This window comes from Phascolarctos cinereus, unplaced genomic scaffold (genome assembly GCF_003287225.1).
Source record: "Phascolarctos cinereus isolate Bilbo 61053 unplaced genomic scaffold, phaCin_HiC Scaffold_4;HRSCAF=312, whole genome shotgun sequence".
Classification (NCBI taxonomy): Eukaryota; Metazoa; Chordata; class Mammalia; order Diprotodontia; family Phascolarctidae; genus Phascolarctos; species Phascolarctos cinereus.
The window spans coordinates 378,217,180-378,241,818 of NW_027555847.1; the positions used below are offsets into that span (position 1 = coordinate 378,217,180).

At 39.5% G+C, this 24,639-nt stretch overlaps 2 protein-coding genes and 1 pseudogene across 2 annotated transcripts in view; 2 read left to right on the forward strand and 1 right to left on the reverse strand.

Annotated features, from left to right (window-relative positions):
- Positions 1-348: 348 nt before the first annotated feature.
- Positions 349-9,630, forward strand: ATP5F1A (ATP synthase F1 subunit alpha). The gene is made up of 12 exons (XM_020985760.2): positions 349-489; positions 2,136-2,214; positions 4,516-4,685; positions 6,377-6,550; positions 6,638-6,804; positions 7,062-7,210; positions 7,484-7,635; positions 7,761-7,985; positions 8,206-8,313; positions 8,420-8,564; positions 9,087-9,237; positions 9,405-9,630. The coding sequence occupies exons 1-12, from the start codon at positions 430-432 to the stop codon at positions 9,484-9,486; spliced, it is 1,662 nt and encodes a 553-aa protein (XP_020841419.1). The 5' UTR covers positions 349-429; the 3' UTR covers positions 9,487-9,630.
- Positions 9,631-15,839: 6,209 nt separating this feature from the next.
- Positions 15,840-24,639, forward strand: part of PSTPIP2 (proline-serine-threonine phosphatase interacting protein 2) — an 81,919-nt gene continuing 73,119 nt past the window's right edge. The window contains exon 1 of the mRNA XM_020985759.2: positions 15,840-15,960. Within this exon, the coding sequence (XP_020841418.1) occupies positions 15,928-15,960 (33 nt within the window). The 5' untranslated portion in view covers positions 15,840-15,927. The remainder of the gene's footprint in view (positions 15,961-24,639) is intronic.
- Positions 16,056-20,216, reverse strand: LOC110207996 (nuclear nucleic acid-binding protein C1D pseudogene; annotated as a pseudogene).

Genomic DNA, 24,639 nt, shown 5'->3' on the forward strand with positions numbered 1-24,639 from the left:
CCCCACCGCAGGCTCGCGCCCGATTAACGCCATTCGCCCTCTCGGGTCAGCGGCTCGGGCTCAGCCCCAGGCAGGTGTCCTGGACAGCGGCGCCCAAGGTCACCGCCAGCCGGCGTGCTCATCCCGGCCAACGCCCCGCAGAGGTCGCCTCAGAAAACGGAACGGCTGTTCTGGCAAACCGCGAGGTTGAGGTTGCGAGAGGAAGGAAGAGGCTGACGGACAAACAGCTACAGTCAGCAGGGGGCAGGAGAGAAAGGACCCTGAAGGACAGAGATAAAGTTAGGAGAGGGCGAGAGGGAGGCCTGGGAGGGAGCACTTCCGGGTCAGGTGGGCAAGCCGACTTGACCTTCGCCGGCGCCGCCGCCATTTTGTTCCAGTCACTCCGGAGGCAGCGGCTGCACAGGATCTCCCTGACGAGGAGCTACAAGGATGCTGTCTGTACGCGTCGCCGCTGCCTTGGCCCGCGCCCTCCCCCGCCAAGCCGGGCTGGTAAGCACCTTGCGGAGCCAGGCAAGGGAAGGAGGAAGGCAGGGATCGCTGCTCCTTCGCTGCCGCAGCTGCAGCGCGAGACGGGGCGGGCGCCGCCATCTTGCAGCCGTGGGCAGCAGAGCAGAGGGAGGCCCCGGGCTGGGGGACGGGCGGTTTCGGCTCCTCTTGCGGGAGGACGCGGGGAAAGGTCCCGGAGGAGGCCTCGGGCGGTCCGGCCTGGCCCGCGGAGGTCGCGGCGGGAACTGCCTTGGCCCGCGTTAAGGTCAGGCCGCCCCTGGGGCGGCCCCTGCACCTGTCCTGCCCAGTCCTGCATCCACGCGCCGAGGCTCCCCCTGGGCTCGCCTACCTTCTAGGTCAGGCCCGGCGGGTTGCAGGGGTGACCGGCGTCCGGCCCGTCGGTGGCGGGCGTGGGTTTGAAGGTCAGCGGGGCCCGGGTTTGCCCCCGCTCGAGCCTGCCCTGAAGCTTGGCGACGAGCAGAAGGGGCTTTTCACTTTCACTGCCGTGAGAGTCCGCAGGTCATTGGCCGATTTCTTTCCCCATAAGCTTTTAAACAGGTAACGACATTGCAGGATTAAGGTGCTGCATGGAGCATGACAGCCCTCTCCCTTGAGGGGTTGGTCACATGCACTTTTGCCATTTCGCCAGTGTGGCCAGAAAACTTGCTAAATAACACGATAAAGAATTTGAAAATTTGACTTTACTTCTTATTCCAAGGTGTTGGGGGGGGCTACCCTGGTGTAGTGATAAGAGTTGGAAATTTATTGTTGGGACTTAATTCAAATCCCAGTTCTGCCATTTAGTACTTGGGTGACCTTGAGCAAATCAATTAACCGCACATCTGTAAAATATGAGGGGGTTGGATTAGATGTCTTCTTAAATCCTTTTTAGCCCTGGATCTATGACGTGGTCTTGGAGTGTGAGTTTTCTTTGCTGTGACCCTGAAGAGCATAACATTGAAAAGGACCTCTAAAGGTCGTTATGGTTCTCTACCTTGGAGTTTATCACTAAAATTCCTTCCATAGAGTGAAAGAGGAAATAGCTAAGTTTAGACTTTTACTAGAAAAGCCTACCATTGCGTTCAGTTCATTTATGCAATGTTATTTGAATGGAAGGCTGGGCAATTCTCTTTGACTGTTGCCCCATACCTAGCACCTTGTTCTAACTTACCTTCTCTGTTTGAGCCTCATTGATCACCAGCCATATTAGGATGTTGTTTTCCATTTCACAAAAGAGAAATGCGTGTGGTCACAGGGCTAAATAAGTGTTGGATGTAGGATTTGGAACCCTGATCTTCCTGACTCCCAGGTCCAGCACCTTCTCCCTCATACTAGGCTGCCAAGAAAATCTGTGAAGTACCTCTGTTTGTGCCTTTTATGGAGCAAAATAAAAATTTAGTGATATGTCTTTCTGAGCAATGAACCCCACTAGTGATTTCAGTGTAACATAAGAAAGATAAATTAAGATTTGTCCTTACCTTTTATTAAAGACAAAATCAGCCTGTTCAGATAATGTCCTAACATCCAAATGAAGCTGAAGATATGGGCACGAGCTAATATATTGGCTAGGTTTAAATTGAGACAGATATTGATACTTCCCACATGTTTTCATGGAAATGAAATTATTGAATGTTTTCCTTTGGGCCCAGGTCTCTAGAAATGCCTTGGGAGCAGCCTTTGTTGCAACAAGGAACTTCCATTCCTCTAACAGCCGCCTTCAGAAGTCTGGTATGTTCAAATTTATATTCTTGTGGTCAATATAAAGACTATCTAAAAACCATTTTAGGAAAGACAAGCATTGATTTTATTTGAGAGGTTTTTTTTTTAAAATCTATTTTGTGGAGCATTTTTTGAGAAAGTTGTGTTCTAGGCTGTTTTGTTGTCATAGGATTTCTATGCCTTTGCACAGTTTCCTCCCCATGCTTGGAATGCACTTTTTCCTCACTTCCACTTCCTGCAGTATCTAGTTTTCTTAAGAGCCACCTTCCACAAGAGGCCTTTCCTGATCCCTCCCCCCCAAAAAACCCCCCACAAAATTTCCTTTTTTATTATGTATAGACACTTAAGTATTTGTTGATTTCCCCAGATTAAATGTAAACTCTCCGAGAGCAGGAATAAGTCCATTTTTTATATGTAGTAGGTGTTTAATAAATACTTGTTTGATTTTGATTGATTGTTATATCTCCCCTTCACCTCTTTAAAAAAATTTGTTAGAGATTTAGTAAGTGGTTGAATGCATCAGAAAGGTAGTAGTTGAATTTTGCAGTTATTTTTTACCTCTTCTATCCCTGGTGCCTGACATACAGTACATATTAATAGCTTAATATGTACTTATTGACTGACTATTGCATTATCTTGTTAAATTTTTAACATTTTGAATCTTATTAGTACTGTCAGAGGAAGACATGGTGAAAAACTGATTAATAAGTTTTTCCATTGCTTGGTCACAACTACCCTGTAAAAGATGTTGAACAACTTTTTTTTATTTTATCGGTGAGAAAACTGGGATGTACAGGTACTGTCTTCCTCAAGGTGGTATAAGTCAGAATTTCTTAAAACTTTCTCCTCTTACAACCCCATCAGCACTTGTTAACCTTAAACTCCTTAAACCTACCCGCATGGGGTCATGACCCACAGTTTAAGAAGTGCTGGGTAATAATTGAGATTTCTTGATGTTTTAAAATTTTTTCGTTGATATTTCAATTTGTGATTTTTCTAATTTGCTAACTGAGCTTTCTGGTTACTTTTGCAACTGATTTATATTCTAAGTTTATGGAAGCTTCTTGGATTTGTATATTCCGTAGTATACTGCTTTTTGGATTCTAATATAGTCTGACTTTTGTGATATTCTCTCATTTGACTTTCCACTTGGCATTTCAGGCTCCTCTAATGCAGTGAAGTGTTTATTTCTGTCTTGGAAATGTAGGATCACAGAACAATCCTTTGTTTTATAGATAAGAAAATTTAAACCTAGAGAATTTAAGGAACTTACAGAGGTTGTACAGGTAGCTAATGAAAGTCTTCCTCTTAGAATAATAAAAATACCTCAGACATTTACTAGCTAGGTGTGTGACTGACCCTGGACAAGGCACTTAACCCATTGCCTAGCCAAAAAAAAAAAAAGAATGATAAAAATAAAATTTTTATGTAGACTGAGCATAGGTCTTAAGCCAGGAACTAGGGTGACTTTAATACACAGATTGTATTAAAAGAATAAGGAAAGAAAAGGAACTTGAAAGATCAACTAATTTGCTTTATGAGACTTCATCCTATACTTGTAGAGTGAGTTGTCAACATTGATATATTAGGATAACCTAAATTCTAAGTGCTGTAGCTTTAACCAACAGTAATATGTAGCACTTTGCTCTAACGTATTTCTTCTTATTTGAGCCTTACTGACTTGTTAAGTTTTTGTTGAAGGTGGCAGACAGTCTTCTGTGTAATAATTTTAAATGTAAATTCTTAATCCTATCTCAGTTATTCCTCGTTGAACTAAATGATTTCATTTAACTTTTAAAGCTTATTTTCACTCCTTAAGTCACCTCTAGAGAAGTGTAGAAGTTTCGGAAAGGCATCGTTTGTATAAAAATGGCATTTGAAAACAATTAAACTATAAACTATATATTACTGCTACCTCAGTTTTCTAATTCTGTTCTGATTGGTAAACCGAGAACACAACTTCTGGCAGAATATAACTTTGCACTTCCGCTAAAGATGTTGGTTGTCATAGTAATCAAATATACAAGGAGTAGAAGAGGGAGAGTATATTTAATTTCTTGAAGGACTGTTGTTTCATTTTCTTGTTCCCTCATTTGATTTGCATTGACTTTGCAGGTCCAGGTCATCTAAGCTAAAGCTTATTTTTATAGTAGGTATGTTACTTGTTTAATGGAGCTTTCATCTTTTGGATTTAGGTGTATATCTTGAATATTATCATGTGTATATATTAAACAAATTTCATATATTGCCAGCATTTTGCTTTTAAGAAACCAAGAATGAACATTTAATATTGTTATACTTTCTTGATAGGCACTGCCGAGATGTCCTCTATTCTGGAAGAACGTATTTTGGGGGCTGACACCTCTGTTGACCTTGAAGAAACTGGTCGAGTCCTATCTATTGGTGATGGTATTGCCCGTGTTCATGGGCTAAGGAATGTTCAGGCAGAAGAAATGGTGGAATTTTCTTCAGGCCTAAAGGTAAATTATTTTTTTTTATGGTAGCATGCTCTGTTTTCAAGTATTTAGTTATCATTTCATAACTGCCAAGCTACCTTATAGCATAGGCGTCAAACTGGTAGCTGAAACCAGATTAAAATGTAATTGGGATATGTTTAACAAAAAAATAAAAATGCAGTGAAACATACATAGTGTTAATTAGTGGTTTTCTAAGTCAGTATGTGGCAGCAGGGATGCATTTCTATTTGAGTTTGACATGACTACCTTAGAGCAGACCTGCATAACTTGTAAACTTCTTCAACAGTGGTTGGTTGCTGCTGGTCACGCGACAGACAGGAGACTGTCATGGCAACCCTACATTTTTCATGGGTTGCATATTGTGCAATTGTGCCTTAGAGGCTTTTGTTTGGGGCACTATGGAGGAGTTCCAGGCCTGTGATTTCATATTATTCGGAGCTTCCCATGTCAAAACTCCTTTCATAAATGCAGGCAACTCTTCTATAACTTACAGTCTTAGGGAGGGTTGTCTTTAAGACACCAAGAGACTAAGTGACTTGTTCATGGTCACAGTGGGTATGTAGTGTCTTTTTAGACTACTTGAGAACTTTTGCGGGGTTTGAGGTTTTGTTTTTTCTTTTTACCATCATTTATGAAATATAAAGTAAATGTTAAAGCCGTTAAATGAATTGTAGCTGGAATACATCTAAGAAATGACTAACTTCTGGCTCAGAAATTCAATATGTGCAAGCCCCATCCTAATTGCAAGTGGTTTTGATTTATTCTAGTTACTGATAACTTTTAGAAGCTAGATGAACTTTCAAATCTGTGTGTGAGCTCTTACAGATATAGGTGATATAGGCTTATTAAAAATACACAGGTGATTTCTGAGGGTTGTTTTGGTTCCTTTTCTGGTTGATATCATAGACTTTTAGTATTCCTATTCAAATATACTTGAAGCTTATGGGCAAGTTGAAATATTTGTTCTGAGTCATGTGGTTGAGATTAAACTTGTTTCAGCATCATTGTTTACTAAGTTGGGTTCCCCTGAACTGGGGCAATATTGTATTTTGGAAATAGCAACTGTAAGAAGTAGAATATGGAAAGGGTGACCCTGTGGCAAGAACAGGGATTATTTCAATATGGACTGCTTTTTTAAATTGTATCCATCTTTACTGTTATGCCCAAGATTTGACTTACGTTCTAGACCGTTATATCTGGTATAATCTTGTCTGAATGTGATTGAGGAGCCAATCCAATCACTCTATTAGATGGTAACAGTGAATTAGGGCTTAGCACTTGGGGAATTCAGTTATTCCTTTCTTCCTCTTAGCTTGAGAATTCTAATTCCCTGTAATAAAATTACTAAATTCAAAATCTGTTGAAAAATTGCATAAAATACTCCAGGACTCTACAAAGACTTTTTTTCTTCTGCCTTTTTAAAAAAATTTCTTCACTGGTTACCAGGACAGAAAATAACAAAGGCATACAGACATGCCTGTAGTCAAATATTCATATCACCTACAAATAAATTGTATAATTTAATAAATGTATAGCAAAAGAGAAGCATGGATTGTTTTAGTTCTTCTTGAATTTTTTTTAGGATAAATTATTTTATTTTATGTTGTCAGTCTACTAACTGTTGTGGGTTAAGGGGCACCTTTTAAAATCTTTACAGTATCTGTTGGACTTTCATTTATGTAAATTTCTTTTAGGGTATGTCCCTGAACTTGGAACCTGACAATGTTGGTGTTGTCGTGTTTGGTAATGACAAACTGATTAAAGAAGGAGATATTGTGAAGAGAACAGGAGCCATTGTGGATGTTCCTGTTGGTGAGGGGCTATTGGGCCGTGTTGTAGATGCCCTTGGCAACGCCATTGACGGAAAGGTAGATTTAGAATTAATTTTAAACTGGGTTGGTGGGAAGGGTGTCAAAGCAATGCTTATTAATAATTATAATTCTTTTCTCCTAAAGGGTCCAATTGGTTCCAAAACTCGTCGAAGAGTTGGTCTGAAGGCCCCTGGAATCATTCCTAGAATTTCTGTGCGTGAACCAATGCAGACTGGCATTAAGGCTGTGGATAGCTTGGTACCAATTGGCCGTGGTCAGCGTGAGCTGATTATTGGTGATAGACAGACTGGGTAAAGATTCAATAATATGTTAAATGTTACTGTTTTCTTCTCCAAAAAGAGAAGATTCCTTATGTTATTCAATTTAAATTCAACTTATTATTATTGTTGTTACATATTCAACTTATGTTCCTTATATTATTCAACTTAAAAAGAATTCTGTAGAAGTAGAGAAGGATAATAGGTGTATTCGTGGTTTAATCAGTTGGTGGTTAGTAAAATGTGAATTGACTGACCGTTTCTGACTGTTTAACTTAAATCTGTTTCAGCAAAACATCAATTGCTATTGATACAATCATTAATCAGAAACGCTTTAATGATGGAACTGATGAAAAGAAGAAGCTGTACTGTATTTATGTTGCTATTGGTCAGAAGAGATCCACTGTTGCCCAGCTGGTGAAGAGACTTACAGATGCAGGTATTAAGGGGTGTTAATGCTGAACATTGTTGTTTAATAATACTAAAAATTGCAGTTGAAATGTTTGGTTTTTTTAATTTGTTCAGAGATAACTAAGGGAAATTTGAATTGTTCCCTAAAAGAACTGTTTCTGATAAATTCTTTGACATTTAATTTGATGAATTCTGAGTTACAGATCACTTAAAGTTTATATCTTTTCGTTATTTTCACAATTTGGGGAAACTGATTTTTAAATTAAATTATTTGAAATCTGAAGCTACTTTTTTTCTTCAGATGCCATGAAATACACCATCGTGGTTTCAGCCACTGCATCTGATGCTGCCCCACTTCAGTACTTGGCTCCTTATTCTGGCTGTTCTATGGGAGAATATTTCCGAGATAATGGCAAACATGCTCTAATTATCTATGATGATTTATCCAAACAGGTTGAGTGAATTTAATTTTTAAACTGGGGGATATTGAAGGGATGGTGTTAAATATTGGCTAATTTTATAACCTGATTTCAAAGAACATGTCACTTTCGTTGAATGCTGCTTTCTATGTATGCTAGGCTGTTGCCTACCGCCAGATGTCTCTGCTGCTCCGTCGTCCCCCTGGTCGTGAGGCTTATCCTGGTGATGTGTTCTACCTGCACTCCCGTCTGCTGGAGAGAGCAGCCAAAATGAATGACGCTTTTGGAGGTGGCTCTTTGACTGCTCTTCCAGTCATTGAAACACAAGCTGGTGATGTGTCAGCCTACATTCCAACAAATGTCATCTCCATCACTGATGGACAGGTATTTGTTAACCACAATAAATAGTTTGATAGAAAATGTCTTAGTTAATTAATTCTAAGCCAGTAATTCTCGTATTTTAAAAAAAAAATCTGTAATCTGAGAGATCCTAAGACATTATAGAAACACCTGTTTTAAGTTTTTAAAGGTTTCATTCTCAAAACACTTTAGTAAGTGTCCTTGTATTTGTCGTGGTGGGTAATTTAATCTTTCTTATTTATAGATTTTCTTGGAAACAGAATTGTTCTATAAAGGTATCCGCCCTGCCATTAATGTTGGTCTGTCTGTGTCCCGTGTTGGATCAGCTGCTCAAACCAGGGCCATGAAGCAGGTAATTTGATGTCACAGTTGTAAAGTTAACAAAGTGCAGAAATGGTTAAATTAGTACCTGTGATTAATAAAGAACTCATTATCCATATATATCTTCTGCCCTTTAGGTGGCAGGTACCATGAAGTTGGAGTTGGCTCAGTATCGTGAGGTGGCAGCTTTTGCTCAGTTTGGTTCTGATCTAGATGCTGCTACTCAACAGCTGCTGAGTCGTGGTGTGCGTCTGACTGAGTTACTGAAACAAGGACAGTATTGTGAGTTGTGCCTCTTGTTTTTGTTATTGCTTAGGCTAGGATCTAAGAGCCAATAGAGACCAGAATAGTTGTCTTATCCAACCCCTTCACTTTTACAGATGATAAAACTGAGGTCTAGAAAGGTTAAGTAACTTGCTGAAGGACAAATAGATTGTGGCGGTTAAACCCAGATTTCATCCCAAATCCAGTTCTTTTACCAATATGCCATATTGATTCGATATAGTTAAATACATAATGGTCTTAATGGCTAAAGAAAAGTAGTGATGTGTCAGATTATAAATAATCTTAAAAGTTGGCTCATGGATCTTATGGTGATTTTCATGGATTACTTGTGATAAAAGCTTAATTTTCAGAAAGGAAACAAACTTCGTATAGGCTTTCAGGTAGTTGGAAAAAGAATAGGCGATAGAAATATATGTAAGACTACACTTTATGACCAAGGACAGCAAAGAATTTCCTAAGTCTTGGCATAGGGATATGGTATCTGGAGTCCAAATAGATAGATGTTGACTTTCTTTTCAGCTCCCATGGCAATTGAAGAACAGGTGGCAGTCATCTATGCTGGTGTACGAGGGTATCTGGACAAACTAGAGCCCAGCAAAATCACCAAGTTTGAGAGTGCTTTCTTAGCTCATGTCATCAGCCAACACCAGTCCCTCTTGAGTAATATCAGGTATGAAAAAAACGATCAGTTCCTTTGATAATAGAAGAGATAGAAAGTTTTAATATTTTTTTAGAAGAGATAGAAAGTTTTGATTTTTTTTTCATTTTTTTAATGAAGAAATTTTATCTATATTAGAAATTACAGTGGTATTTTTTGTTTTTGTTTTTTGTATACAGGACCGATGGAAAGATCTCAGAACAGTCAGATGCAAAGCTGAAGGAAATTGTCACAAACTTTTTGGCTGGATTTGAACCTTAAACTCCCATGGGTTTTATCATATGCCAGTTTGGTTTTGTCGATGTTTCTTCTAGTAATTCGGTTCCATTCATTATAGGACTTTAACAATGCACCCCTGCGCCTAATGTACAGAAATCCCATTACGAATAAAGGGTTCCATGTTAATGTCTTCTTGTTATTGAAGAGACTGAACCTATTTGCCTAATTTAATATATAAGAAGAACTTTTGGCACTGGTTTTTAATGGCTTCATATTTTGTGACGGAAGCTAAATTGGTCAGTAAGGTAATTGGGGGAAAGTATTGTAGAGATTATCTAATCCTGGGGTTCTTAATCTGGGAGGGAAGGGCCTGTGAACTTTTTTTTACATAATATGTATATGGCCAGCTCTTTTGTGATCCCACTTGGGTTTTCTTGGCATAGATACTGGAGTGGTTAACCATTTCCTTCTTCAGTGTGTACCCATTTTACAGATGAGAAACTGAGGCAGAGTTAAAAAGTGACTTGCCCAGGGTCACACATCTAGTCAGTATGTGAGTCCAGATTGGATCTCACATATTCCTGACCCTAGGCCTAGTACTCTATCCTCTGTATCACCCAGCTGCCCCTAAATATTTATAACTATTTCAATATAAGTAGTTTCCTCCATACATCTAGTACATAGATTCACTGGAGTGCTGAAAAGGGTTTATGACAGAAAAAAAAGTTAATCCCTGGCACTCCCAGAGTCCCACCTTTATTGCAAATAAAGGGAAATGGCCCAGAGAGCTTCAGTGGCTTGCTCAGGGTCACACAGATAATGAAGAGGTTAGATCAGAATAGAATAAGAACCCAGGTCTTCTCACTCAAAATTAGTACCTTTTTTTCACTGTATCTCCTAAACCCAAAAGTAAATATTAATATTTTTTTTTTGGCAAGGTAATTGGGGTTAAGTGACTTGCCCAGGGTCACACAGCTAGTGAGTATCAAGCGCTGAGTCCTGATTTGAACTCAGGTCCTCCTAATTCCTAAGCCGGAGTTCTATGTACTGTGCCACCTCGCTGCCCCTAAAAGTGAATGTTTTAATTCAACATGTCTGGCATAAATAACTTAAAGAACAATTCTAACCAATGTTGTAGTTTTAATCTGTTTAAAATATGATCCAGAACTTCAAGTTTTCTGTGTTTATTCAAGTAAAACTTGGGAAATAGCATGTCTGCTGTATTGTAGGAGGCTTCTCATACATATAGAATATGTAAATATTGATGTATTTGTCATATACATAATATAATTTTATATTAATTATTTACTGAGATATAGAATAATAAAAATGAGACCATCTTGGAGCAGCTAGGTGACAGAGGGGATAGAGGACCAGACCTGAAATAAGGAAGACATGAATTCAAATTCAGACTTGAGCTGTATGAGAGCAAGTCACTTAACCCTGTTTGCCTCAGTTTCCTCATTTGTCAAATAAGCTGGAGAAGGAAATGGCAAACTACTTCAATATCTTTGCCAAGAAATCCCCAACTGGGGTCACAGAGATGGATGGACATGACTGAACAACTGAACAATAACAGGCCATTCACTGAGAGCTCCTTCGCCCATTTTTGTCTCAAGCCTTTTGTCACTGTCTCCAATACCCTTATATGAAAAGGTGGGCCTTCTTGCCAAAATGAGCTCTTCTGTGTGCACTAATGATCCCATTCCATCACATCTGCAGTGGTTGCCCCCAACTGTCATCACTGTTGCTAATCTTCAGTCTCTCCCTGTCTTTTTTGTCATCTGAAATGTACTAATGTCTCTGTTCCCCCAAATTCTCAATAAGTCCATCCATCTCCATTATCCTGTATCTGTTCTCTGCTTCTGAAACTTAAAGCCACCTAAAATTGTTGCTTCTATTTCCTTTCCTCACTTAACTTTCAACTCTGGCTTCTGATCTCATTAAATTGAAACTTCTCTATAAAGACTTTATTATGTAGTATATTGCCAAATCTAATGGCTGTTTCTCACCATGTTCTCTTTTTCTGGTTCTTTTGTGTTGCTCTCCTGTTTCTCCTGCCTGTCTTACTCCTCAGTTTCCTTTTTTGGATTTTCATCCAGGCCATCCCTGCTAGCTGTGAGGGTCCTTCAAATCTGTTCTGAGCCTTTTCCCTCTATATTATTTTACTTGTATTCAGTGATCATATCTATACAGATGGTTCTCAGAGTTATCCAGCCCCAAACCCTAGTCTTGTATTTCCAGTTGCACATTGGACATCTTGAAATGGTTGTTTTGTTAAACTCAGCTTGTCCAAACTGAACTCTTTTCTCCCCAAACTGTCCCTTTTTAACTTTCCTGTTACTGTTAAGGATACCACCATCCTCCCAGTCACAGTCTCACAACCTAGGTCTAGGTGTTGCCCCCTACTCTTTCTCATGCCCTCCCCATAGCCAATCAGTGGTAAAGTCCTGTCATTTATATCTTCAAAACATTTCTTATAATACCATCTCTCCTAACACTGCCATCATCCCGAAAAAGGCCTTTTACCCCTCCTGAACTATTGCAATTAACCTTCTTTGGTCTCCCTGCCTCAAATGTCTTACTAACTGTAGTCCATTCTCTAGTCCACTCAGCTTTCAAATTGATCCAAAAATGTGTTACCATGTCACTCCTAGTCTACACACAGGAGGCAGAAATTTCGGACATTCACGTTTTATATCACTTGGGCACGAAGTTGGTGGTGTGCACATCAGCTTGCTTGGGCTTGCCACGTGTCTTCACTTAGTTTGCTTGTAATGGAACACCACAATCTTAAGAGTGAACAATACAGGTAAAAACCTGTCTAACTTAAGGTGTGAGCTATCAATTATAATCTTAAAAAAAGGACTTAGGAGTCCTTCCTTGTTCCCTCAAAATAGCTGATGCTGCTGCAACTAAAAAGGTTCCCACAGCGCTGGGCATTGAATACAGAGAAATAAAGCACTATCCCACCACTACACAAGACAAATTTCTTGCCTGTGGTTGGGTTCCTGAATAATAATCGAAACTAGAGAGGAGGAAAGGGATTCCAGATGATGGAACATGAAGAAGGAAAAATCAGAACTTGAATTTTCGAGTCAAATCATGAAAGCTATTGAAAGGCTGGCACCAAATTCTGATATGCTAGAACAGAAAAGGGAAATGGCTACAAAACAAGGGTTATTGTTAGGACTGGATGGCCGATCAAATACCCTGATTAAAACTGTCGCATGAATGAATTCCCCATTTTCAAGGAATCAGTAATATAACAAAGTATTTCGTGGTAATCTTTGATTCATAGGATTATAGAAGAGTTGAAGGTACCCATAGAGGCTTTCTCCTCCAACCTTCTAAGTGAAAAAATACCTACAGAGAGATGAAGTGACTTGTCCAAAGTCATGCAATTAGTATGAGGCAGGATTTATGCTCAGGCCTTCTGACTCTAAATTCACCATTCTGCTACCATGCCAATATTCAGGATCTCAGGGTGATAATCAGAAATACCAATTTTGATAGAAGTGAAGACTGGAAATTCATCAATAAAATTTTTGTTTTTCCAAATATAAGGACTACTATTTTTAATAATTTAAGAATGAATCCAATCAGTTATTGGGTCTGTCTTTTCCACTTGAGTTCCCCTCTAATTCAAGATTGCTGATTCTTTGCTAAAAGCTTATTTTCCCTCAGAAGTATTGCTGGAGTATGATATAGATCTGGTATTCTAAGTTCTACCAACTTCTTGTACCGATGCTGTGAAATGACAATAACATTTACGTAATGCCTACTACGTGCCAAGCACTGTGCTAAACATTTTATAAAGATGATCTCTTTTGATCCTCTCAGCCACCCTGGGAAGGAGGTGCTATTATCCTAATTATGCCTGTGGAGGAAACAGGCCAACAAAGGTTAAAGGACTTGCCCAGGGTGGTACAGCTGTTGAGGGTCAGGTGTCTCTGACTTCAGCCCTGGCACTATCCATTGTGCCACCTCCTTTATAAAGGAAGAAGGGGAACATTCGTCTTTGTCATATCAATACTGGAAAGTTTAGTATTATGTAGCGAAGGGTTACCGATTCAACATCTAGTTTAACATTGAGGAATTTGGCCTGCCTTTCCTTATGAACACAAGTGGCATATATGGGATTTCCCCCAATCATGAATTTGATTTATTTTAAAAGGGACTAGTGATTTAAAAATTTTTTTTAATAAAAAAAAACCTCTCCCTCACATTTTTCCCATCATCACCCCTGAATAAAGCAAGGAAAACAAAACCATTGTAACAAATATGCGTAGTCAAATAGAATTAATTCCCATATTAGCCAAGTCCAACAAAAATATTTCTGATATAGTGAAGCAATCAAGAAAACAATATACACAATTACTACAACAATGTAAACAAAAAAAACCCCACAAAAAAATCAAAAGTGAATGCTGCAAAATTATAAAGAACGACATGGCTCATGAGATGACAAGAGACCTCCGCCCCTTTCCAGAGATGGGAGGTCTATGAGTGGTACATTGCACATATTTTCAGACTTTTGATGTATTGATCAATTTTACTAATTTTTTCTCTTTTTTTTAATCTTAAAAAATTCTATTTGTTCTATGGGATAGCTCTATGGGAAGGGGTGGGGATGGATACTGGACAGAATAATGATGCAAAAAAAAAAAGATCTCTTAAAAAGTTATTTTTAAAAGGAATCCATAGGGGCGGCTAGGTGGCTTAGTAGATAGAGCTCCAGCCTTGGAGTCAGGAGGACCTGAATTCAAAGCAGCCTCAGGCACTTAACACTAGCTGTGTGACCCTAGGCAAGTCACTTAACGCCAATTGCCTCACACACACACAACCAATTTTTTTTTAAATTAAAAAGAAATACCTGATTCATACGTGCACTTCCTTCATTGACATAGAATGAAACTTTTCTAAAACTCAGTAGATGGCCTCTTAAGTGTTTCTGTGGCTGAAAAGTTCATAACTGCAGCCAATCTGGTGAGGAGTCTTCTGAATTTGACCTGGCTAGTCTAAATCACTCTGAAATTTCTTGTTGTTATTGCAGTCTTGTTTTTCCTTTGGGAGATTTCTCCTTACTTTCTCCCTCTTTCTCCTATTCCTCTACCTTCTCATTAATTTATACATTGTATTAGGACCTCTTTTTACCTTATTCCTGGCTTCAATATTTCTGTTGGTTTTTCTACAAGAGTTTTCTTGGGAAGATTTCTTTTCCTTCCCCTCTTTTTCTGTTATATGTGTTGTTTCAATATTGAGATGATACAAAGAAGCTAGGTTTAGTCATGACAACTCATTTAGGCATTCTTTTTTTTGTCCTGAGTGGTAATATAATGGGTATGTGGAATTCCCAGTGAGGAAACTCCTAGCAGTGCAGGCCAGCAACTGTTCTACAACTTACTGTCTAACAGAGTTGTCTAGGTTAAGTTACTTTCCCAGACTCATATAGCCAACATGTCAGAATTGGGATTTGAATTCATCTTCCTGACTAGAAGGCTGGCCCTCTTATAAACTATAGCACATTGCCTCTTGATGGATTAATAATAATTAGTTGACATTTATAAAGTCCTTTAAAGTTTGTAAAGTGCTTTTTAAATATGATCTCATTTGAACCTCTCAGTAATCCTTCAAGATAAGTACTGTCATCATTTTATATACGATAAAATTAGCTTAAAGAGTTTTAAATGATTTGCCCATGTCTCATAGCTAGTGTTGAATATTGCATACTCACTCAGGTCTCTGCTGATTCCAAGCACAATGCTCTTTCTACTTCAAAATCAAATTTATTATTTGTAACGTTGAATTTAAATGGGTTGAATTCCCTTATAAAAATAAAAAAGTTTACAGAATAGATTAAAAAACAGTTATCAGATTAATCTTCTATGATTATACTTTCCTTATATCATTCTCCTGATTGAAACTAATGGGAGGAACCATGAGAAAGAAGAGACAAAACAAACAACAAAAGAAAAGGAGAGCAAATAGTATGCTTCCATCTGCATTCAGACTCCAAAGTTCTTTCTCTGGATGTGGATAGTGTTTTCCATTGTGAGTCTTTAGGAGTTGTCTTAGATCCTTGCATTGCTGAGAAGAGTAACTCTATCACAGTTAGTCATCACACAGTGTGGGCTGTTATTGCAAACAATGTTCTCCTGGTTCTGCTCACTTCACTCTGCATCAGTTCATATAAATCTTTTCAGGTTTTTTTAAAATATGCCTGCAAATGAGCATTTTTCTTTTTGCTTCTTCTGCCTAATGGGTTTATTCTAATAATCTCTGCCTCCTGCTGCTGCAAAGCACAGAGAAATGACAGCTTGAGGATTCTGAATTCTCGCAATCCCGTGATGATTTAGGACTCAGGGGCGGGGCTGATTGAGGAGGAACTCAAAAGTTGCAGCCTGGACTCCGGTTTTCACACAGCAATCACTCAGCCCTGCTAGCTGGACCTTAGGACCTTACTGCCTAGACTCGAACGTCATGATAGCCTCTAAGTTCAGGGAGAACTTCTGGGTAAGGAAGCGGGAGCGTTCGGGGATGGGCTGCCGTGGACTAGAATGAGGAATAGGGAGCCGGTACACCAGGGGCGAGCTGGGAAAGGGGACAGCTCAGCTGAAGTTGCAAGGGGGAGGAATGAAAGATTCTGGGAGGGAGGGCCAGCTCCTGGAATCCTGCCGGCAGCGGAGGCCCTGGGACTCGCAGCTGGGAGGAGAGCACATTAGGGAACCTCGGAGGTCCTTTCGAACTCGGAATTTCTGGATTCAAAGGACAGGCTGGCAGGTGGTGAGGAGGCGAACCAACCCTTGGACCCGGCTGGTTTGGTAGCTTATTCCCATTAGCACTGGGATAGCTAGAGAGGGGACATTTCTGGGTTTGGTTCTCTCACCTGTCTGTCCCGTCTCTAGGAACCTTTTCAAGTGCTAGTCGGGGCAAATCCCGATGGTCTACGGGGAAGGAAAAGGCGGGGACCTTTTACGGGACTTCATTGCCAACAATAAGCAAGCTTGTTATTCTTTATCTTTTTCCTTCCCTTTTCTTTTCTCTTAGAACTTCCCACCCCCTCCCCTCTTCTCTCCACTTCCTCCCGTTCTGTGAAACTAGAAGGGCTCTCCTCACTCAGGGCCAGGACGTTCTGAGCTTGGGTCGCTTCGGATCTGAAAACATCTCTCAGAAGGGTGGAGGGACAGGAAAAAAGGTATTTTCAACAAGGGCTATATGAATACCTAGAAGAAATGAAGCAAGAGATTTTTAAAAATGAAGTTTTGCAGTTTTCTGGAGATGATAATAGAACCTAATATTTGTAAGGCGTTAACGCAGTGCTTGGCACATAATAGCTGCATATTAAATATTTTCTTCCTCTCTCCTTCCCTCTTTCCTTCCTTCCTTCCTTCCGTCCTGAAGAGTGGCACTAGGAAGGACCCTGCTGCCCTAAAATATCTCCCCTAACAGCCTGCCATGAAACCCAACCATTAGAGTCATTCCTTTAGTTCTTTATGTTTTTAGGCAGGCGAGGGTGTCTTCTAGAGTTCCCTAATAAAATGCAAACATATCCGGGAGATATCTTCAGCCATTACTAAGGGTACCTCAGGATTATATCACTGAATACTTTACCAGCACAGTTTCATCCAGCGACCAGGAGAGATCACCTCTAGAGGAAGAAACTGAGATATAGCTTAATAGAAGGAAGGTGGAAACAAATACTTCAGGATCTATATATTACTATCATTAATTAGTCTTATATTTCACTATTCTTCAAGCTATAGAATACAAGGAGAAGGAGGAGAAATCCTCTTAGGGTCAGTTCTAATTTCCAGTTTCAGTTCAGAAAGGAAGATATGCTCCTATCTGCTTCTGTTGCAGAAGGTGACTAGTAACATGCATTTTAAAATGTATCTTCCCGTGAAAGTTTTCCTAATCACTGATATTCTATTTATTTATTTATTTTTCTTTAAAGACAATTGGGGTTAAGTGACTTGCCGAGGATCACACAGCTATTAAGTGTCAAGTGGTTGGTCTGAGGTCGCATTTGAACTCAGGTCCTCCTGACTTCAGGGCCAGTGCTCTATCCACTGCGCCACCTAGCTGCCCCACTGATATTTTATTTATTGGAACAAGGAATTCCATCACATTTGCTAAGAGCCCACTATATTCAAGGTACCCTCTAAAGAAAAAAGCTTCCTTCAGAAGCTGGTCAGCACTGTTTCATATTTACCTCCCCGGACTGAAAAGGGTAGGTTAAAGGCATCTCTCTGAATTTTTATCTAGTTTTTGGTCTTTTGTTTACACTGTCTTCCCCTGGGGACAGAACTGGATAAGCTAGGGTTGATGACTTCTTTCTGCCCCCCAATTAGGTCCACATCAGCCAAAGTTCAGAGCTCAGAGTAAGGATCCAGGTATGATACCACAACTGGTTCAGGAGAGTAGGGCGAAGAGAACATGACAAGAACTTCATCTTCACCTGCTTTGGGATGGACACATCCTGTGCAGTGGACCACTTTCCTCACAGTCATGTGAAATGCAAGTACAGGGGCAGCTAGGTGGTGCAGTGGATAGAGCACTGGCCACATAACACTTAATAGCTGTGTGACCCTGGGCAAATCACTTAACCCTCATTGCCCAACAAAAAAAAAGAAATGTAAAATCATTGTGAACATGGAATGCACATGTGGAAACCAAGTCGCAGAGAGCCTAAAAGTGACTTGCTCACAGTTATCAAGTTATAATATCTCATAGTTGAGGACTATGAAAAAATTTATCTCTTTTAAGAGAAGGCTAGCATAGTGCTTAAGTCAGTATCATCTGCAAAACTGAAAGCATTGTTTTTAATGGTTTCTAAGGTCCCTTCCAACTCTAAATCTATGATCATAAATTCCTTCTGGGGCAAGTTATACAGTTAGACAAGTGTCATTATCTCTGTATGTCTCCAGGCATTCCACTTGAGTACATAGTAGGAAGTATGTGGGGCTGGTATGCTAAAGATTAATCTTTGACTTCCCCTATTTTCCATCTTTTGCTTAGTCCTGCAGTTTTCCTAGGACTTTCGAAGCTACACCCACTTTGCTAGATATTGGTCCGATTCAGTGGAAACGAATGAACTAGTGTCAATAGGATAGCTTTGACTGAAAATGACAGGAAATAAGATCTTTGTGGGAATGAATTGTAAAGCAGGAAACATACACCCATTGAGCAAACTCAATATTATGAAATCTCAGAAAAAAACTGTTAGATGTCATATGTATTTACTTTATAAAAGAATTCACTGATGGATTCTTTTAGGCCCTCTGTGCACCCGAAAGATTTGTTTACAAATACTATGATTGCTATGTTACTTTTGAGTTACGTGGCTATGATAGACACTAAGGCCCATGAGGGTTTCCAGAGTTACTCAGGATCACCAATGGGTGGGGATATTTTGCTCCTCCTGATACTCATCTTACCCTGCTTTTGTCTCAGCTCTTTCATCAAGGCTTTATAGCCTTCTCTGCAGCACCTAACACATAATATCTTTGATTTTCTTCCTTTTCAAATCTCAACGGAAAATGGATTATTGTCCCCTTTCTGTGCTTCTTGGAAGACTTTCCCCATATAACACTATGATAGCTGAGGGATATCCTCACGCAAAAGACAAATTTAGCTTCAGTTCACATTCTAAAAGCCACATCCTAAAGTGGATTTCCTCCTTCTCCAAAGACACTATAACAACTGAACAAATCTCTACTAAACCTCATTTCCTTGTAAAACTATGGACAAGAATCTTTACTAGCAACGGTGAAAATACAAAGTGGAGGAGTAGGTGATAGACCAACAGAAGCAGTAGTCAACAAATATGTATTGAGCCTACACCTGGAAAAATCAATAAGGGTGAAAGTTAGAGTGGTGGTTCAAATTCCAGCTGTGCCATTTACAGTGTGTGATCTTGGGCAAATTACTGAAGCTCTATGGTCTTCAGCTTCCTCATCTGTAAAGTTGAACTAGTTGACATCTAAGTCTGCTTTTGTTCCTCACTTTTGGAAGCACTGAGTACCATTCTTAGGAAGTGACTCAAGTTGTCTCCTACTTTTCCTCAGTGCTTTCCCTCCCTCTGCTAATAAAGATAACTCATTTATATAGGGCTTTAAGATTTGCAAAACACTTCTTATACATTCTCTCATTTGTTCTTTAAAATGAAACACCTGAAGCAGGAGATGAATCCAGTAAATACCAAGACCATTACTCTCTCGTATAATATTCTATCTAGCAATGGACCTCCATTAGAATGTAAGCTCCTAGAGAGAAGAGACTGTGTTTGTATTCCCAGTACCTACCACATGGTGGACATCTTTCTTCCAGATGCCTTTCACTTCCAAAGATTCACTTTTTCCTTTATTTGAGGACTTTGATCCTTTTTCTGGTTTGACTTCCCAGCGAGCATTTCCTATAAATCTTGAAGCAGCTCCTTTATCCAGTTTGGCAGACATTTTCTTGTCTGTAATTTCTTTGACTCTGTTCATATATATTCTTATTCTATCTATTTCCTGCTTTACAGGATGTTCCTTGGGATTAACCACTTGAGTGGCCAAGTAAACCCAAAACATTGAATTCAGTGTATAAGCAGAAACTGAATCCAACTTGGCCTGTTCAAGTGGGTCCAATTTTTGCAGTAACTCATTTTTAGAAACTGACATCATGATCTTTAGCATTTCATCCACAGACTGAAGGGAATTCTCAAATGTTGACAGATAGTCATGAATTTCTTTTGGATAGTCTTCTCCACTAATATCTTCTGCCATTCATCTGGTACTAGCTCCTCTGGGGAAGCCAGCACTGCAACCATGGGATGATATACCTTTCACTTCCTCAACAGATATCTCCTTGGCTAATCTCATGTCTTTAGCTATTAAATCTGTTCCAGTTAGACCACAGATTCTTGTGTGTGACTGTGTCTCTAGTGGGTGCTGCCAAGATGGTAATATTTCCTCATCTTCACAGAGGCACTGTGCATGGTGGAAAGAGCCCTGGACTTGGCATAAGTCAACAAGCATTTATTTATTAAACATCACCCATGTGCTAGGCACTAGAGATACAAAGACAAAAATTAAAACAGTCCCTGCCCTCAAAGAGCTTACATTGTATTGGGAGAAACAACATGTATACATATGAGTAGATACAAAATGCATACAAAGTGAATACAATTTTCAAGATGGGTAGGGGAAGTCAGAGGAGGGATGAAGCAGATCAGGAAATGCTTTATGTAGGAGGAGACAGTATTTGAGCTGAGTTTTGGAGGAAGTGAAGGATTCTAAATAGAGTCAAGGAGGGAGTGCCTTACAGGCCTTGAGGCCAGAACACAGAGTAACATCATATGAACATCATATCATGAGAATGCTAGTTTGTCTGGGATGTAGGTAGAATGGGTAAAGGAGAGTAATATGTAATGTCCTGGAAAGGTAGGCTGGAATTAGGTCATGAAAGGCTCTCAGTGCCTAACAGAGGAATTTGTATTATCTTGGAGGTGAGAGGGAACCACTGGAGTTTACTGAACAGAGCAATATGGTCAGAACTGCTATGGTGTAGGAATATGCCATTTTGGCACTTTCCTGGAGGGTGGATTGGAAAGAGGAGAGGCTTGGGGGAGGGAAATCAATTAAAAGACTGTTGCAATAATCCAGGTGAGATGTCATGAGTGCTATGTGTCTCTCTTTCCTCATATGTAAAATAGGAATACTGATACTTAGTTGTTGTGAGGAAAGCATAAACCTTAAAGTGCTATGTGCCTATAAAGTGTCATTATTATATAAATTATTACTGTGTAGATTTCTCTTTGTCACATCACCTCTATCTGCCTCAATTTCCTTAGCTGTGAAATGGGGATAATAAAAGCACCTTTATTTTAAGGTTGTTGTGAAGATCAAATGAGGTAATATTTATAAAGTGCTTAGCACAGTGGCTGGCTGTGTAATAAGTGCTTAACAGATGCTTGTCCCCTTCCTCTTCTTTGTTTCTGTCTTCCTCATTAGACTGTAAAACCTCCCCCATGGTAGTGACCAGGTGCCAGATTTCTTCTGTGTCTTTCCATCTCAGCTAGTGCTGGTTCTGTTCTTTTAAATGAGCTGCTGTTCAAACAGGTGCCTGTAGATAGTGTGGGTCAAGATTGTAAAGTCAGTTTTGGGGAGCCCCCAGTTTGCCTTTTTTTCTCCTTTCTTCCACATCCCCCTGATGTTCCTTCCCTTTCTTTGGGTACACAGTGCCTTTTTGTTTTCTTTCTCCACCCTTCCTTTTTTTCAGGAACTGTTGCTCTGTGTTAAGCTATTCATACCTAAGCTTTGTAAGAAGGTCCTCTTCTAAGCCCTCCTCTGGTACCCACTGTTGTAGATCCTGTCAAACTTTTTCTCATTAAAGGAATTTCAGGCCTCACTTAGTAGGTACAAGAAGTATTTTGTGGGAAGAAGAGGGAGAACTGCTAAAATCATTATGTAAGTACCTGCTGTCTCTTCAGAGTGATACTGATCCAGTTTCAGCAAGAGATTTTGGAAATAACCAAGTATTCCCAATGCTGTCACATAGGTGAATCCCAGAAAGGGGAGAAAGGCACAGGTAGCAGGCAGGAAAGTTGGTTTCTACATGATGGAAAGATCTCAAGCTTTTTGATTTACAGGCAGTGCCTTTCTTAGTCAGCAAGTAGCTGAACAAGCCTCCCTACAGACTTTTTCCTTGGCTTTTTCTGGTTCTGATTCTTCTGGCTGTGGAAAGATGGACATTGGGGCAGCTAGGTGGTGCAGTGGATAGAGCACCAGCCCTGAAGTCAGGAGGACCTGAGTTCAAATCTGGCCTAAACCAAATACTTGACATTTACTAGCTGTGTGACCCTGGGCAAGTCACTTAACCCCAATTGCCTAAAAGCAAAAAAAAAAAAAAAGGAAAGATAGACATCTGCTCCCTATTTGAATTCCTGTTGCTAAAGCTAATTGACTTGCTCAAATTTGAATAATCCCATGGAGCCTTGGCAAAAGCTCATAGGATCAGAGACTCAGTTCTAGAAGAGATTTTGATTTAATATGATTAAAATAATTTATTCTACATTTTGTAATGCTCTCTCTTTCTTGTTTGGTCATGAATTCTTCCTTTCCCTATAGATCTGACAGGTAGACTATTCCTTTCTCTTCTAATTTCATTGCTTCATTGTCTATGGTACCTTTTAGCAAGATGGAGTTTCCTTCCTTATCTTTTTTTTTTTTGGCTAGGCAAGGGGGTTAAGTGACTTGCCCAGAGTCACACAGCTAGTAAGTGTCATGTGTCTGAGGTGGGATTTGAACTCAGGTCCTCCTGAATCCAGGGCTGGTGCTCTATCCACTGTGCCACCTTATCTCTTTTAATTAGGTATATTTTTGCTTTTACTTTGTCTAAGATTAGGGTTACTACCCCTGCTTTTTTTTTTTTTACTTCTGCTTCTGCTCCAGCCCCTTATCTGTATTCTGGGTGTGTCCCTCTCTGCTTCTAGTATGTTTCTTGTAAGCAACATACTGTAGGATTCTGGTTTTTGATACATTCTGATATCCGTTTTATGGGAGAGTTCATCCCTTTCACATTCACAGTTATGATTACTACCCGTGTATTTCCCTCTATCCCATTCTTCCTCCTGTTTGTCCTCTCTCTCCTTTCACCCTTTCCCACCTCACCAGTGTTTTGCTTCTGTCTACCACCTCCCCTTATCTGCTCTCCCTTTTGTCAGTCCCCACTCCCCATCTTTTTTATTTAATTTCCTCCCCTCCTACTTCTCTGTCTGGTAAGATAGATTTCTGTATTCAACTGATTGTGTTTATTATTCCCTCTTTGAGCCAATACTGATGAGAGTAAGGTTCAAGTGATGTCCATTGCCTACCTTCTCATCTTCCCCTCTACTATAATAGGTCTTTCTCACCTCTTCATTTGGGATAATTTACCCCATTCTACCTCTTTCTTCCTTCTTCACTCATCATATCCTCTTTCTCATCCCTTCATTATTTTTATGTCATTCCCTCAAATTCACCTTGTACTTGTACCCTCTATTGATGTATATTCCTTCTGTCTGTACTGTTAGTGATACAATTTTTAAGAGCTACAAGAATCATCTTCCCATATAGGTATGTAAACAGTTTAGCTCTCTTGAATCCCTTATGTTTTCTTTCTCCTTTTTACTTGTTTTTGCTTCTCTTGGGTCTTGATAAGGGAGGTCAAATTTTTGGTTTAGTTCTGGTCTTCTCCTTATAAAGGCTTGAAATCCTTCTATTTTGTTGAATGACCATTTTTTTCCCTTTATGTATGATACTTAATTTTGCCAGGTAAGTGATTCTTGGTTGTAGTCCTAGCTCCTTTGTCCTCCAGAATATCATGTTCCATGACCTCTGATCCTTTAATGGTACAGCTGCCAAGTCCTGTGTGATCCTGATTGTGACTCCCCAATATTTGAATTGTTTCTTTCTGGCCACTTGTATTTTTTTCCTTGACCTGATAGTTCAGAAATTTGGCTATAATGTTCCTTGGGGTTTTTATTCTGGGATCTCTCTCCTGAGGTAATTGGTAGATACTTTTAATGCCCATTTTGCCCTCTGGTTCCAGGACTCAGGGCAGTTTTTCTTGATAATTTCTTGAAAGATGCTTTCCAGGTCCTCCTTTTGATTATGGCTGTCAGGTAGTCCAATGATTCTAACATTGTCTCTCCTGGACCTGTTTTCCAAGTGAGTTATTTTTCCCATGAGGTATTTTACATTTTCTTCCATTTTTTTTCCATTCTTTTGAATTCATTTGATGGATTCACGATATCTCATAGAGTCATTAGCTTCCACTTGCCCAATTCTAGCTTTTAAGGTGTTGTTTTCCTCAATCAGCTTTTGTAGTTTCTTTTCTATTTGGCCAATTGTACTCTTTTCATTTTATTTTATTTTTATTTTTATTATTTTTTTAATTGTACTTTTTAAGAAGTTGTTTTCTTCAGTGGATTTTTGTATGTCCTTTTCCATTTGGCCAATTCTACTTTTTAAGCAGTTTTCTGAGCTATTGACTCTTTTTTTCATAATTCTCTTGCATCACTCTCATTTCTTTTCCCAATTTTTCTTCTCCTCTCTGATAGGATTTTTTTAAATTTTTAATTAATTTATTTTGAATTACCAACAATCACTTCCATAAGTTTTTGAGTTTTAAATTTTTCTCCCTCTCCCTTCCAACCTCCCTCTCCAA